The sequence below is a fragment of the Filicampus tigris genome, chromosome 4 (assembly GCF_054856515.1).
Source record: "Filicampus tigris isolate MCC_2025a chromosome 4, RoL_Ftig_1.0, whole genome shotgun sequence".
NCBI lineage: Eukaryota > Metazoa > Chordata > Actinopteri > Syngnathiformes > Syngnathidae > Filicampus > Filicampus tigris.
The window spans coordinates 3925083-3940541 of NC_141220.1; the positions used below are offsets into that span (position 1 = coordinate 3925083).

At 37.9% G+C, this 15459-nt stretch overlaps 1 protein-coding gene across 2 annotated transcripts; it reads right to left on the minus strand.

Annotated features, from left to right (window-relative positions):
- Window positions 1-419: 419 nt before the first annotated feature.
- herpud1 (homocysteine-inducible, endoplasmic reticulum stress-inducible, ubiquitin-like domain member 1) lies at window positions 420-12034 on the minus strand. Of its 2 annotated transcripts, none has more exons than XM_086028023.1 (8): window positions 11628-12034; window positions 10120-10197; window positions 6974-7051; window positions 5838-5992; window positions 5319-5429; window positions 3756-4130; window positions 2004-2118; window positions 420-1920 (listed from the first exon to the last, which is right to left on the minus strand). In XM_086028023.1, exons 1-8 carry the CDS (start codon window positions 11778-11780, stop codon window positions 1735-1737), a joined length of 1251 nt encoding a protein of 416 aa, XP_085884149.1. In that variant the 5' UTR covers window positions 11781-12034; the 3' UTR covers window positions 420-1734. The 2 variants fall into 2 exon arrangements, with proteins under 2 accessions (XP_085884149.1, XP_085884148.1); XM_086028022.1 differs by having other exon boundaries at window positions 5838-5998; window positions 11628-12033.
- Between the last annotated feature and the right edge of the window lie 3425 nt (window positions 12035-15459).

The following is a 15459-nucleotide window of genomic DNA, read 5'->3' on the forward strand; positions in this document are numbered from 1 at the left end:
CCATCGACATCTTACAAGTTATTTTTTACTCTTTTTTTTTAACGATATTACGGGACAAAGTGCGTCCCTTCACAACTCAATACGGGACAATTCCGTTTTTCAAGGGACGGTTGGCAACCCTAGTGGTCCCGCACAGGGTACCATTCAAGTTATATCGGCACAGTTTATGACCCAGTAGTACTTGCCAAACTATCAGCAACCCTATTAGTAGCCATTGTTGGACTGAGCACCGAATAGACTGCGGGCTCCTGCAGACGCGACTCACGTTCTAGTAATTTGAATGTTCTAGTGTTGTCACGTGGTAGCACTCAAACTAGAGAGCAAACTGTTGGTCTAGATATTCATCATGGTGTTGTGTTGACATGCCAAGTTCATTCAGCTCAGACTGGGGTAAAAAAAAAAACAAAAAAACAACTGTACTCTTTTTTAAGTTAAGAATATTTATTGCATCTTATTGCAAGTATTCCCAACATACAAAACAACTCAACCTAATTTGAGCCAACTTTCAAATGTTCATTTATCCTGTACATAGTGACCGAGGTCACAAAATCTCCCTCACCAGGGTATAAATTTGACAAATGGGGAGAACTGTATGCCCCGCATAGAAATGAATTAATTACAGGCGATGAAAAGCACATTTCATCCCAAAACGATTGAAAATTAACATTGGTAATAGTGAACTATCAATACTTGGAGCATTGATGGCACACTGTCAACTATGATCACGTGACTCGCAACAAGGTATGACGATGGAAATGTTGGAAAGAGAATTGCAACTCCATACACAGGGCTTTCAGGTCATTTGAAAAGTAACTAACATACCATTTCCCTCCAAATTCACGACCGTTGAAACTCATTTCAATAGACCTGTCTCAGTTTCTACCATTTCTATTATAAATAATTGTTTTAATAACAACTACGTCAATAACCCCCTGGTGTAAAGATGCTTGCATATAGTATTAAAGTGCGTTATAGGGTATATACAATATTTTCATAATGCCAACACAGAATTTACAGTGGGCAAAAAGAAGCAGTCTTTGTATAAGGTGATCTCCTGTGAATCTTGCTGGACTGACGTTTTGCATTGCAGGATTTCTTCTCGTCGTGTAGAATTAGTTTATGTGTAGCATGTATACTGTATGTAATCCAGTGAGTCAATTTAAGTGTCACTTGAAACTTCTTCAATATCATGCTGACCAAGGTTATATAAAATGAACTAAATTCCCTCCACCAAAAATCGTATTTTTCGGCTTTACACGCAAGACACGGCATAATCAAATCAGATTATTTTGACATGCAGCAAAAATAGAAGAAATAAAAGGTTAAGCTTGGTTTTCCAAACCATCTAACTTTGGCACATTTGTGATTGAGACTATTTTTGTGATGAAGGGGCGGACAGGCATTCATCTCGGCGCAGGTCGACTCACTTATCAGCTTGGAGCATCACAAGTCGCACAATCACTTAACCTTCTCCACCACATACTCATATAGCTAAACAACATCGATGTGATTTTGTACTGAAGGATTTGGGTTCGATTTTCAAAGTCTATGTATGTTTGTTCACTAGAGAGCTACAGAACTGCTCCTGCCCACGAGGCTGGCCCCAGTCCCTCACACCTGTGCACATGCTGCTGCTGTTTTTGGTCAAGTTGAAGTTTTCCTTCCACTGTGAATAAGAACAAGTCCACGGCTAACTGCGCCTCGAGTAGCTTGGGGACGGTCTGTCTGAGCGGGTCAGTTGGCCACACCCCGAGGAACCTCAGGTATGAGCGAGGAGAAGAAGGTTTTGAAAAAGACCCAGGCTGTCCACATGACTGACACCCTGTGTGGAGGCACCAAAACAGCTGTCATTGGCTCACGCTCATCTGATTCTTCAGCTTCGGGGGAAACCTCCCTCTGTTCTTCAGCAAGCTCAGCTTCCTGAGAACACACGACATGAAAGGGTTTCAATAATAATGCATGTGAACTGATCTTCAAGTCAACGTGAACAGAAGTCTACGTACGGGATTTGGGATTCTGTTCTCATTCTCCTGGTTGTGCTGGACTTCGGGGGGCTGCAGGGGGGCGGGCCCTTGGAACTGCTGTCGTCTTCGAAGGGAGAACCAGCCTGTGGTGTGACTACACATACAAGAAACAACAAGAGAATTTATTTAATATGACTCCAGCATGTCACTTTCTCAAGCTGAGGTTGAAGACCGGCTAAGAACGTCACACTGAAGACCAAAAATTAATACAGATGAGCCAAATGTCGCATTATGCGATTCTTGCTTGAGAGTTTGCATGTATGTGAGTAGACACGAGTGGGCTTGGCTTATATAATACAAAACAAATATTTGCAGGACGTGATCACGCTGGTCAGAATTGATGATAACACTGGCACAGGCAGATGAAGACACCTGGCCACACGGACTTTTTTCCCATTTCAGAAGATAACACAGCTCTGCAGTGCAGAACAGTGCATTCAATAAAGTCAAGTTTATTTCGGTGCGGTTTTACGATGACATATTTGTTCATCACGCAGTTCTAACAAGCTTACACTTTATTTTCAAATTGGCAACTGCATTTAAAATCAGAAAAACTCTCATGTGCTTGCTGTGAAACTTGGATTTTAAGCAGTCATTTATTTGTTTCGTGCGTAAGTCTACTATTTAATTGAGTGCACAATATGTACGCCTTCTATTGACATGACTGTGCCTTTTCAAATCAGGTCAATTGATTTGAACAAAAGGGGGACTTTAATCCATGGGTGCCACATCCAAGTAGAACTGGGCAATAATTCAATAACAGTATGTATCGCAATACGTGATCAATAGGAAATGACTTCAATAAACTTAACACCTCCGGCCGGATAGATTGAGTAGAACTCAAGGACTTTCCTGTCTTGGACGCTCCAACAAACAGAATGGTGGATTGAAGCCTAGTTATTTGATTAGGTGTTGTACACAAAAGTGACTAGATGGATCAGTGATTGTAATTAACAGAGATGGGCATTCTGTCCCAGGGACGGAACGGTCGTCCTGCGGACAGAGGACGAAGTTTTTTTTAAAAAGGACGGAAGTAGGTTTTTTGTCCGTACCTCTAATTGTCCATAGCCGGGTCAAGTACCGACCACCATTCCGTCCCTGGGACGGAATGCCCATCTCTGTCCCCGAGATCCCTAAAGTCTCAAGACTTGTGAAAATAGCGTGAGATAAAATAAATATGATAGAGATGAGGGTAATGCTTATTCGAGTCGTCAATGTGTGCAAAGATGCAAGGCATCAAAGGTGTGGATGTAGCAGAATAAAAATGAAAGAGCCGTGAATTTAAAAAAAGAATAGTGTGTTCGAGACTCAAGTGTTCAACATGCAGGGATAAATTGGCATGAGGCTATGATGATAGTTGAGTTTTAGTAGTTGTATAAATACAAAGCTTTGAAATCGATGAAAAATCGTTTTAATCATCATGATTATAATCTCAATCAAAATAATTGTGATTATTATTTTTTTCATGATCATCCAGCCCTACCGTAACCCATTTAATACTGTTACTTTGATTAGGTTAAAAAAAACAAAAAAAAACCACTTTATATATTGATATTGAATGATATGAATTATCCATACTGTGATACACATGTTGCTTAAAATGCGCTTGAAATAAATGTTTGGTTGCTGCTGAAATTACGTGATTCAATGTAACATTTGTCACACAGTTTAGGATTATTGGACCAGAACGTGCGTGTGCCCGCGGACTTCGTGTTAACGGAGTAGACTCACAGATACATGAGGAAGAGGGTGCCCATCACTAGAAGGAAGCGACTCAAGTTGGAATTGAAGTACACAATCATGAGCAGAACGCCAAGCCTCGCCGCTGAGTACAACCAGTCCAACCAGTCTCGCTCAATGTCTTCCTCGTCCTCCATTACGGGTCCCCCCTGGGCGTTCATTCGCATGTTCTGATTGGCCACGCCGGGGTCAATGAACGCGCCATCCTGCGCGGGGTTCTGGTTTGCTGCTTGCAGATTGTTGATGGGGTTTTGATTGGCAATGGGTGCCGGCACCGGTACCTGGTGGGCAGGTACAGGTGGGTGATGGCCAACAGTGGCAGGTGCGACGGAGGGGCCACTGCCAGCTGCTGCCATGGCTGCTTGACTGTTGGTAGAAAACACATCAGTATGATCACAACTAGTCAACATTAACTAAAACTATTTATACGATACATTCATGAAATTTGCAGTGGTACAGATTTTTAAAAAAAAAAAATGTCATTCTTGCAGATGACATAAATTTGCTTTGTTCGGGTAAACATTTAAAAGGTCACGTGTGACGTTGGAGGAGAGGGACAGAAATTCTTTAAGTTGTGGTTTGTTGTGAATAAATGATCTCTTAATAGAAAAACAAATTTATGGTTTTTGGGGAGCAGAAAAAAAAGATATGCTAAAAAAAATTGCACTGTCAGTTAGGGCTGTGCAATGAATTGAAATTCAATTACAATTACGATTATTACACTCTACGATTACTAAATTCGTATAATCGTGAAAAACGATTATTTATATTCATTTATATCCAAGTTACGCACTGATCGTTTACACAAGGAAATCAAAGTTGAATTTATACATTTGCCCCCTTTTTAAATTCCATAATTATGAATTTTGTTTGGTCCAAAAGGAACTTATCTACCTACCTATTTGTCGTTATATTTTTTACGTTTAAACATTTTCTTGTTTTGTACCAAATAAATGAATGATCGTTTGAATAATCGATGATTTCAATTTTTACCAAAATAATCATGGTTACTATTTTTTTTCAAAATCGAGCAGCCCTACTGTCAGTATTAATGATAGGTGATCTATTAAGGTGTAAAAAACATATCAATTACATCAAAAGGTCAAATTCCTAAAACAATAGTGATATTATGTAAGTCAAGACAACTTTTAAATCATAAAGCCTTACACCTATCTTATTTTTGCTTGCATTTTCCCAACTTTTACTCTTGTGTATTTGTGGGGCTCTACTCACAAAAAAAATGCAATTGTGTTTTTGAAAAAAAAAAGAGCAATGTGTTTAAGACTTATTATTACACTCCGACTGACCCACTTTTTCTAAAATCAAACGTTATGAAGTTAAAAGACGTATTATTATAAAAATCATGCAACTATAATGTTTAGATTTCGTATGTTCCTTCATACAAAAGCTCTTCATTATCTGAGTGTAGGTTTCATTTATTATTTAAAAATTGGCCAAAACAAGCTTTTGCTTCTGTCTGTGCCATTCCATCATCACTGAATGTACAAATTATATCTGAAAAGAGTCTTTAAAGTGCTGTTGAAATAAACTCACTATTGCATGTAATATTGTCGAGCATAGACATGCTGGAGCCACAGAAGTTGTTGGGGGCTGTACAGAGAGTAGGCTGGAAATGCTGGTTGAGCCATTGGTGCTGTTCCATTCCTGCAGCAAGAAATGAGGGAGTCAATTATACTGTACATTTTTATCTGTCATTATTATCTGCACTACACCGCAGCAGCGTTTTGAGCTCTAGCAAGCTCCCACCCGCATGCAAATCAACACCTGTTGGCCTTTGCGGCTATATACAGCCCCTTGCGGCTGATTTTCAAAAAGACCCTGCTACAAGTCACATTTTTGCCTTAAAACAAATCGTGTAACTACTCCGTAAAATCCAAGACTTTTGGTCAACAATGGCTATATCAAGCAGTTTAACATCGCAATATTCAATTGATTAAGGTGAAGTTTGAAATCCACTCCTACAATATGAAACAATTCAAATGCTGAATATTCACCTGAACTGTGCATTATCAAAACACTGACAGACACAATAATGTTGACACTTTTCCTTACACGTTGGTGCCAGGCCATGCAGGAACTCCCGGCGGTGATGCCGGCATGTTTCCCGGAGTGGCAGCTGAAGGTGAAGATGTCTGCCTCCTCTGTCTCAGCTCCGCTGTGCTACTGGATTGAGCGGAGGATGGTGTGGGCCGTGGCTGGCCAGCTCCCTTAACCTCATCAACACAAACAAGAGCCGTTACTTCTTTAGAAGCTACCATCGTCTGATCTCAAACGGGAGATGGTTGGTCACACACAAAATATTTGCCCACTTCCTGAATTATGAATTGTCCAAGTATTTACAGAACTTCAGGTCACGCTTCGTTTTCACTTCAGCTACAATGAGTGATTTTAAAAAAAAAGTATTCAAAACTGGCGGAAATGTGATCTGGGTGTGCCTGTAACTTAAGTTTGGGTTAAAAGAAAGAAAAAAAGAAGGGGGGTCAGTTCAGTTTTTTTTTCATCTGGAAACTGCATTTTATACATTTTTTGCATTTTATATTATATTTAATTGTGTTGTCTTAGTGAGGTATCAAAGTTGCTTTAAAGGGGAAGTCAACACCGCCCGAAATTGTTTGCAATGGGGAAGTCACTCCCCCGAAATTGTTTGCAATAATATGTTCTATGCACCTTCACTAGTCTAAACATGGCACTGTGATTAATATTGCGTTTGTGCACTACGAGTTAAGCAGAAAAATCCACCCGTTTTTAGTCATCTCGGGGGGCGGCCGTTTTGTCACTTTCTGTCGACTGAAAATTATATCACAGTTGCTCAGGGCTCAGGTAAGGACCAATCACCGCTCACCTGTTCTCTGAAGCTCAGCCACGTTTGGTCACTAGCTGAGCCCCGAGCAACTGTGATGCCATTTTCAGTCGACAGAAAGCATCAAAATGGATGCCCCCAGAGATGTACAAAAGCAGGTGCATTTTACTGCTGAACTCATATTCCACGAACGCGAGATGAACCAGAATGCCGAATTTAGACTAGTGGGACTGCATAGAACATATTCCTGTAAAGAAAGTGTTTGGGTTGACTTCCTCTTTAATGAAAGTATGACAAATATGCAAAAACGTAACTCAGGAAGGGGATTAACGGTTTTTCATAGCACTGCAGCTGTTACTTAGTAATTCACCACCGTTGCTCTTCTCACCTTAGGTCTCGCTCCCGGATGTGCTTTGGGTTGCATCTTAACAGCAAAGACGAGATGCAGCGTGGGTATGACATCTGTCTGAGAAAGCAAAGAGCGCCATTACACAGCTGTGTCGCCCACCCCCAAAACAGGCTTTTTTTTTTTCTTCTGCACTTTCAGCACAGCTTCTTCTACATTGCCTTGATTGCAAAAATACCAACTTGAACAAAGAGTTTGCCGCTTATAGTGCTGCTTTTTGTAAAGTATTGTCATAAGGTGTTGACCGTATTCCACAAAAGAATAATGTGATCCCTGAACAAAACCAAACATATCAGATAGCTTGGCAATTTGTTGTTTTTTGCTAGGCAGGGATTCAATTAATCAAACTGCATCACATCTCACCTTTAATGCTGGCTTCATGTACCATAATAATGAATTAAAGCAAGTTAAATAAACCTTTCTACTGCTTATGTACGCATGTGCAATGTGTTACTCCTAAAGATAGCATGAGTGGTAAATTGATATACGCACATACATAGTTTAGCTAAAGTACAATAGAAAAAGCAGGGCAACGCTACTCGCGTTTCAAGGTGACACATTGTACAATTTAAAACAGTTTCCTGGTGTCTTAATAACACCCGTGGCGGACAGCACACTTTAGTCATCATATTTTCTAATCCCACAAAGAGTAGCAATGCTTGAAGGGGTGAACCTGTCTCGCTCTAATGAGGCAACGTTCCCCCTGACCAACCTGCAATACTGGCTCAGTGCTGAGTGCGGCTTTTAGTCAAAGTTACAAGACATTGCAACGCAAACATTTCAAGCACTGAATACTTCTTAGACAATTACACGCTCTATAATACTTTGAACAACTTTCAATACATCAAACATGAACATTCATTTCAACTAACAAACTAGGGATGAGAATTTCGACTAATTTGCCCGCCAACTCGTCTCAAATTTTATCTGCGACTAGTCGACTAGTCTATTAGCAAGAAAACTTGAAATTTAAAATGCAAATGTTTTGTGTATTTACAGTAGGGGGTATTTTAGCCCAAACATTAAGGACAGTTTGTTTATTTAAATTCTATTGGTGTAACAACAACTAACTGAATAAAAGTGAACAGTTGAAAGAGAAAGCTCGTAGTATCTCCTCTTTCATTTGGTTATGGCTACTCTCGAGTTGGGGCGTTATTGTTTTGCGACTTGGCACCACGTACTCAGACTCGATATACAGCGTTAATTTTTTGAACCGATTGCCCTCAACACAACAAAGCGGCAGCATATCGGGTCATTTTACAAATTCGTTCTGTAATCTTTGCTGTGCGGTGAGCGCCTGGCTGGAACAATCGCTCTCCTGCTCGTCTGCCTGGCCCCGCCGCCATCGACCTGCAGGTTCACATCGAGGTTTACTTTGGCTCCCGTCGCCCCGGGAGAGTGGTTGTATGCGAGTTTATGCTTACGAAGCCTACAGACGACCTTATTGTCATCCGCTGCATCAAAATACTGCCAAACTGTGCCGTTGTTTTTTTGTGGTAGCTTCGACATCTGAAATTACTTTTCTTCCACAAACTTCGTGTCCCCGCCCCCTATGTGTGGGTGCGTGCGTGTGGGGTGGGTGGGGAATAATTCTCTCTGTTGGTGCTCAGCTTGTTCAACAGAGGCCAAGGCGTGAGGAACAAGATGCGTGATTCTTAATGCAGCGTTTAACCGACTAGTATAATACAAAATGTTTAATAAATCGTAGACGGTTAAACGACTAGTCGCACACATCCCTATTACAAACTACTAAATGCACACCACATCAAAGTCATCGCTAGATCAAAGTACAAAATGCACACACACTTCATTTTACAGCTAACATGCGATATGGGTGTTGAATTATTGTGATATTTAACAAGTACCTAAAATCTTTATTAGCTCATGAAAGTTTTTTTCACGTGGAAAAATAAGCAGGCTCAATGTATTATCTAAATATTTAGATAATTACCTGTTCTCTTATCGTATGGTGATGCTCATTTATTTAAGGTTCCATTTGATTGGTCAAAGTCAGATAAAAGCAAACAATTCAATGTAAACTCGTCGCACATCCTTGCGATACTCATCTTGCATGTGCCATTATCACAATGACAATATTTTTTCGATATATTGTGCAGCCCTACTTTATTTCCATAACCAAAACAACAGGCCTTGCGCCCTTTTTCAACCAGGTGCTATGATGGCACACCACATGACAGCTCACATGATCTGCTTCTTTTATTGGTACACACTTTCAGATTCTTCATGGTTTTTTTTCTTTCATCTTCTACTATCTGTCGATACGTGGTTGGAAAACCATCTTTTTAATGCCACTAACTGTGCATTGCCGCCACTGACTGAATAAGGGTGGGAATTCATGAAAACTAAGCCGTACTATGGTCATTTACAAGTACACATGTAAATGAGAGTTTGAGTCCGGAAAAAATATATATATCGTGTCCATTTTATACTATACAATACAATACAATTTTATATGGCGCATTTCACAACAGCTACAGCTGTGCGCTTTACATACAACAGCAAAATAGCCGTTTCGATTCCGGTTCTCGATTTTGATTCTTTCAGGGTGTCCAACTACGGCCATTCATTTTTAGCGGCTAGCATCACAGACTGAAATAACATTTGACACAGCCCGTGTCATTTGCTTGACTTGTACTACGATACTTAGGAGAAAAGAAGAAGTTTGTTTCTCATCCACCACCTTGTTTTCAACCAATCAGTCATCGTTTGATAAGGCCACCGGCCAAGCCAAAATCTTCAAAAATCATTGTTTTGCTTTATGATCTAGCTACAGTATATATAAAAATAATGATATTATAGCTTCACATATCTTTACCTACACTGATGAATTGTGTACACATTTCTTTCTATTACCTTTTCACTTTCTCATGGTACACATTTCAGCGATATCACCCAACCCTAAATGATTTTGAATTTAAAAAATATATATATAAATAAATTCCTGGGATTGAATGGCTGGACTGTGAAAAGACAAGTAAATTCATCCATGGGAGTGAATGAGTTAATTGAATTTTCCATAGTTCCACTTTTCACTTTCACACAAGGTTGAATGGTGAGCTAAAGCGCGTAGCAGAATGGGCAGACAAACAAAACTAACTCAGACATACCTGTGTGAAGAGGTCTCTAATGTGAAGATGGTCAGGTAGAAGTTTGCCGGCGTAGATGAGCCGCTGGTCGCTCTCAGCCTGGTGGGAACAAATAAAAATAAAATAAAGACAAAGTCATGTATAGGTTTTACAGTACAGTGCTACTACCTAACACAGGTAGAAATTCCAAATAATCTGAAAACACACAATTTCCCCCACATATTAAAATGTCATGGCATTTCTTTCTTCTGACCATTTTGTTTATATAGTACTAATCTTATATCATCTCAAGGCACTTTATATATAGAGCAAATCCAAGACCACACCCCAAGTTAGAGCAACGATACTGTGTTTCTTTCAGTACATTATAATTTAAATATTATGCTTGCTCTGGTAGTTTTCACCTATTCTTTGATCTAAATGGCCTGTGTGGTGACCCACAAGGGAGAAACATTCACCAGGGACCTGAAACTTCTTTTTATTTTTTTTATCTAATAAATTAAACCTTTTTTTAATGTTTCTGGGTTCAAAGAGATTGATAGGTTGATATCTATGAAGAGTTGAATGGGAGTGGTTTGCTGTTTGCAACAGCCAGTTTAGTTGTGACAAGTAAAGAGTTAGGATTTTATTTTATTTAAAAAAAAAAAAAAAAAAAAAAAAAAAAAAATATATATATATATATATATATATATATATATATATATATATATATATATAAATATATATAAATGGTATTGCTTTAGCTTCAATACATTAACTTGAATAAATGGTATTGCTTTAGCTTCAATACATTAACTTGACTTTATAGCTGATTAAGCCATACACACCGACCAGCCATGGCATTAGAGCACTTACAAAATCTAATGAGACCCACGGCAACCTTTTAGGGGTGTGCATCTCTCCCATAAAGTCAATTCGATACGGTTTTCGATACGTGGGATGTGAAACAATTCTCAAGAGGGTATGATGCAATGACTTTTATTGTTGTCCTGTTACATACAAAACGACTCTCTCTCTCTTTCTTATATATATATATATATATATATATATATATATATATATATATATATATATATATATATATATATATATATATATACACACACATACAATTCTATCTATCTATATCTATATATATAGATATAGATATATATTTCACCGTGGTACGATTTGATTCGATGCATTCACATTTCTTAAATCAATAATCAATTTTCTTATTCAAATCTCAAATCGTTCGACCTAAATAGTAATATGTGCTAGCTACTGCAATTGATTAACAAAAATACACGAGTCGACTCTAGATACAGGCTTGGGTTTATACATCAAGTCTCATTTGTTTTGTAGAAATGAACAATGGCCCTTATTAACTAATTTACATTACGTATGCTTGATTTGGCAGGAGTTGGAACTCGCTGCAATAAAAGCAACAGTTGTTCACAGGCTTCAGTCAGCCTGGCCAAGCTCGTCTTGACATTCCACACTGGGTTAGCTGGTTCCGCTAACGTTAGCCAACGCCTCAAAACACTCACCACTTGAGTTGGATAGACTGCCGAAAGATGTGTCTTTAGGTCCTTTACCGTCCAGTTCAAATGGACTCCTTCGACTGTATAGTCCTCCACAGCGTGGCTGGGTGTTTTTATGACAATCGAGATAGTCTTCAGTCGCGAGCCCTCCAAGTCCATTTTTCCACTTCTCACGTTTGGTGTCACGTTTCGGCGATAACTCTCGCAGCACGGTGTAAGTAAAAATTCAGTCTTACGGTCACAAAAAATGAATCTAGGAGATTATTTATCAAGATCGAAACTTGCGCGTACTACAGCTACACTGTTAAATAGGCCTCTGTTCATAATATGCTGTCTAAACTGCGACGAGACGGAATGTTGTTGCCAAACAAACAGTGTGGCCGCTCCTGATTGGTCAACTCTTGCTCGCGTTCTACGTGGAGGGTCAGAAACTTCACGTGTTCTGAGCATGCGCACATCATACCTGCAAAAAAAATAGATCGTCAGACAGTTTTTGTACAGTATTACAAATTCGTGTGATGAATATATTCATGATTAATGGTCAAGTTTCAGCCTATCCTGATTGAGGTATCAGATTATTGAGTGCTTTTCGGTTTTGTTAGCAACCGAAGGTTTACAGGAAATGCTGGAAATGACAACATTTCCGGGAAAGTGCTGTTCATTTGGACATTGAAAGAGTGAGACGTCGTTCATCGAGCAGCACTCAGGCATGATTGGTTGTTACGTAAAAAGCGTTAGTCATGTTGCATCATTTGGGCAGGGCTGGGATATGTCATTAAAAAAATAAAATGAAATAAAATATGGATAGTTTTATAATGGCCGGGTCGGTCCGTGTTCTTTTGGTCATTTGGATATTACGTTTAAAAACAGATATATTAAAAAAAAGAAAAACGACTCGTTATTTGAGTTTCGTTTGAATAGTTTGTTGTCTGAAACGATTAAAAAAAAGTCTAAAAAACACTAGCAATTTTATATTCTAAAACTAAAATAGAATATAGCACGAGACACAAATCGATAAAAAAAAAAAATGTTCACACAATGCAATGTACAAAAGTGTGGTACTTTGAGAAAAGATTGGTAATAATTTGACCATATGGACATGTTCAACCAATGTGTCGTCGAATTAGCATCACAATTGTCTTCCAACTTGTAAGAAGTCAGTTGGCCAACATTTTCGGGCATACATACTCCACTCCAACCATCGGGAAAGACCAACATTCTCGCCTGGATGATGAAGGATCCAAAAGTGATAAGTTAATGTACACGTATGCTCCACTACCCAAATAAATAAATAAACACATTTTTACAAATAAGTATGTATGTATGTATGTATGTATGTATGTATGTATGTATGTATGTATGTATGTATGCTTTCATGGAGGACTAAGGAAATCATAATGTATTCATTCACATTTGACTGTAAATCAGATGATTTTGACTCATAATTTAAAAAAATAAAAATACTGTAATGCCAACCACTCCTTTCTGTTTTGTGTGCAAAAAGCTTGGTGGCAACAATGATGTTTTACTTTTTTTGTTGTTGTTTCCCATTCTGCAATACATTATTTTGAGACTTGTGCTTCTTTGTGTTAAACCTCATGGCCGTAGTGCACTTTAAATGCATGCCCCCCTTTAAGGGAATGGTTAAGTAAGATCAGTCGAGCTCAGATGAGTACTGGATACATAAAATTTTATTTTATTATTTTAATGTTCATACATATGAATAAGCTTAAATCTTAGGTGTCTCACTTTGCTATAAGCAGCAATGCTATGCTGTGGATGGAGAATGTGAGATGGGCCACCTTCTCACATCAGGATTTCCTCAATTGTTTGATTCACTTAAAACAAGAACAGCTCCTAGCAAAAGATCCACTTACATCAATGGAGATCCAAACATTACATGACTTATTTTTTTAATTTGTGGCCACATTATTAATATACCATGTACACAAAATGCTAATGTGTGACCATAAAGTAGTCACATATAATGGGTGACCAAAATACTAATTTGTGAATTAGATTCACATGAACTTTGACATCTGGGTTAGTAAATGCCACACAAGTGTCTTTGAATAGTCTGTTCTCATCTTTAGCCTGCAATGGCAGCTTTTCCATAATGTTTTTGTATCTTATTACCAGCCTAAAAGAAAATGCAATCTTATTTGTGTGTCACCATAGTATTTAACCTCGTCCAGGCCTGTTTCATGAATTAATTTTTTAAAGATAAACCTGCTGAATGGCGGCACGGTGGTCAACTGGTTAGCACATCCTCCTCACAGTGCAGAGGTCGTGGGTTCGAATCCAGCCCCAGCCTTTCTGTGTGGAGTTTGCATGTTCTCCCCGTGCCTGGGTGGGTTTTCTCCAGGTACTCCGGTTTCCTCCCACATTCCAAAAACATGCATGGTAAGTTGATTGGACACTCTAAATTGCCCGTGCCGCCTAAAACAGATATACGAGCTGTATTTTGAGTTGTGTCACATGCATATTTAGAATTAAAAATGGAAAACAAAACTGTTTTTTAGACTTTTCCTTATTCTTTCCAGACAACAAAACAGAAAATTAAGCTGTATTTCAATTTTGGTTTTTGTATTTTAAAATGAATTTCAAATAATGAGTATTTTTTCCATTTTTCATAACTGCTTCCAAACATAATATCCAATGACCAAAAGAGACACGGACCAAGTCCGTAGAAAGACCAGTAGCGAAAAAAAGAAAACATTTAAAAAAGGGTCCAACTAAAAACACTTATTTTACATATATACAAAGTAAAGCGCTATAAATAGAAACAAAAAACAAAAGTGTGAATATAAACAGACATGCCCCTATTATACACATCTATAGATAATCATATTCATAAACCAAAAACTAAAGACAGTAAATTAAGAGATTCACTTTCATATCCTGTGTCTATACTTGATTTATATATCTTTGTAATATTATATTTTTAAACCTCTTTTTAAATACTGATTCACACATTTTCAGTTGTACTTCATAATTATTCAATAAATTCACACCTTTTGAAGGAACACACATTTTCTTTATGTTTGTTCTTGTCCTTGATTTTTTAAAGACGCTTGTACCCCTTAGCCTATAACAACCTTCTCTGATTTTGAACAGCTTCTGTATACTGTGGCAAAGTTGATTATTGTAGGCTTTATACATTATTTGTGCTGTTTTATATTCAACTAAGTCATTGAATTAAAGAGTGTTTAACTTAATAAATAATGGATTTGTTGGTTCTATATAAGATGAGTGGTTAATAATTCGTATGGCTCTTTTTTGTAGCTTAAAGATAGGCTGAGTGTTTGTTTTATAAGTGTGACCCCATATCTCCACACCGTATGTCAGGTATGGCAGTAACAATGAGCAATATAATACATATAAAGATGCCTTATTTAGGATATCCTTGGTTTTTATAAAGATACCTATAGTTTTTTAATTTTTTCTTTTAACATTTTCTATGTGTGATTTCCAACATAATTTTTAATGTATAATAACTCCAAGAAATTTAGTTTCATATTCTCTTTCTATTTCAATAGAATTGACGATAATTTTGATTTGTTTAATTTGTTTGGTACTAAAGATTATATGCTTTGTTTTGTTTGAGTTCAGAGATAATTTATTAGTGTCAAACCAGTTTTTAAATACATTTAATTCTTTACCCACAGTCTCCAGAAGCTGCTCAGGGTTTTTTCCAGAGAAGTACAAAGTTGTATCATCAGCATATAGAACTTTTTTTTAAAAAACTTTAGAAACACAGCAGATATCATTAATATATAGTATAAATAGTTTAGGGCCAAGCACTGACACTTGCTTCAAACTCGTTTGATTTTAAATT

Coding starts and splice junctions, on each gene's coding strand:
- herpud1 (XM_086028022.1), bottom strand. CDS start 11,780: ATGGACTTGGAGGGCTCGCGACTGAAGACTATCTCGATTGTCATAAAA. Junction 2,119..3,755: donor ACCCTCTTCCTCATGTATCT/GTGAGTCTACTC, acceptor TTGTATGTGTAG/TCACACCACAGGCTGGTTCT. Junction 1,921..2,003: donor AGAACAGAATCCCAAATCCC/GTACGTAGACTT, acceptor GTGTGTTCTCAG/GAAGCTGAGCTTGCTGAAGA.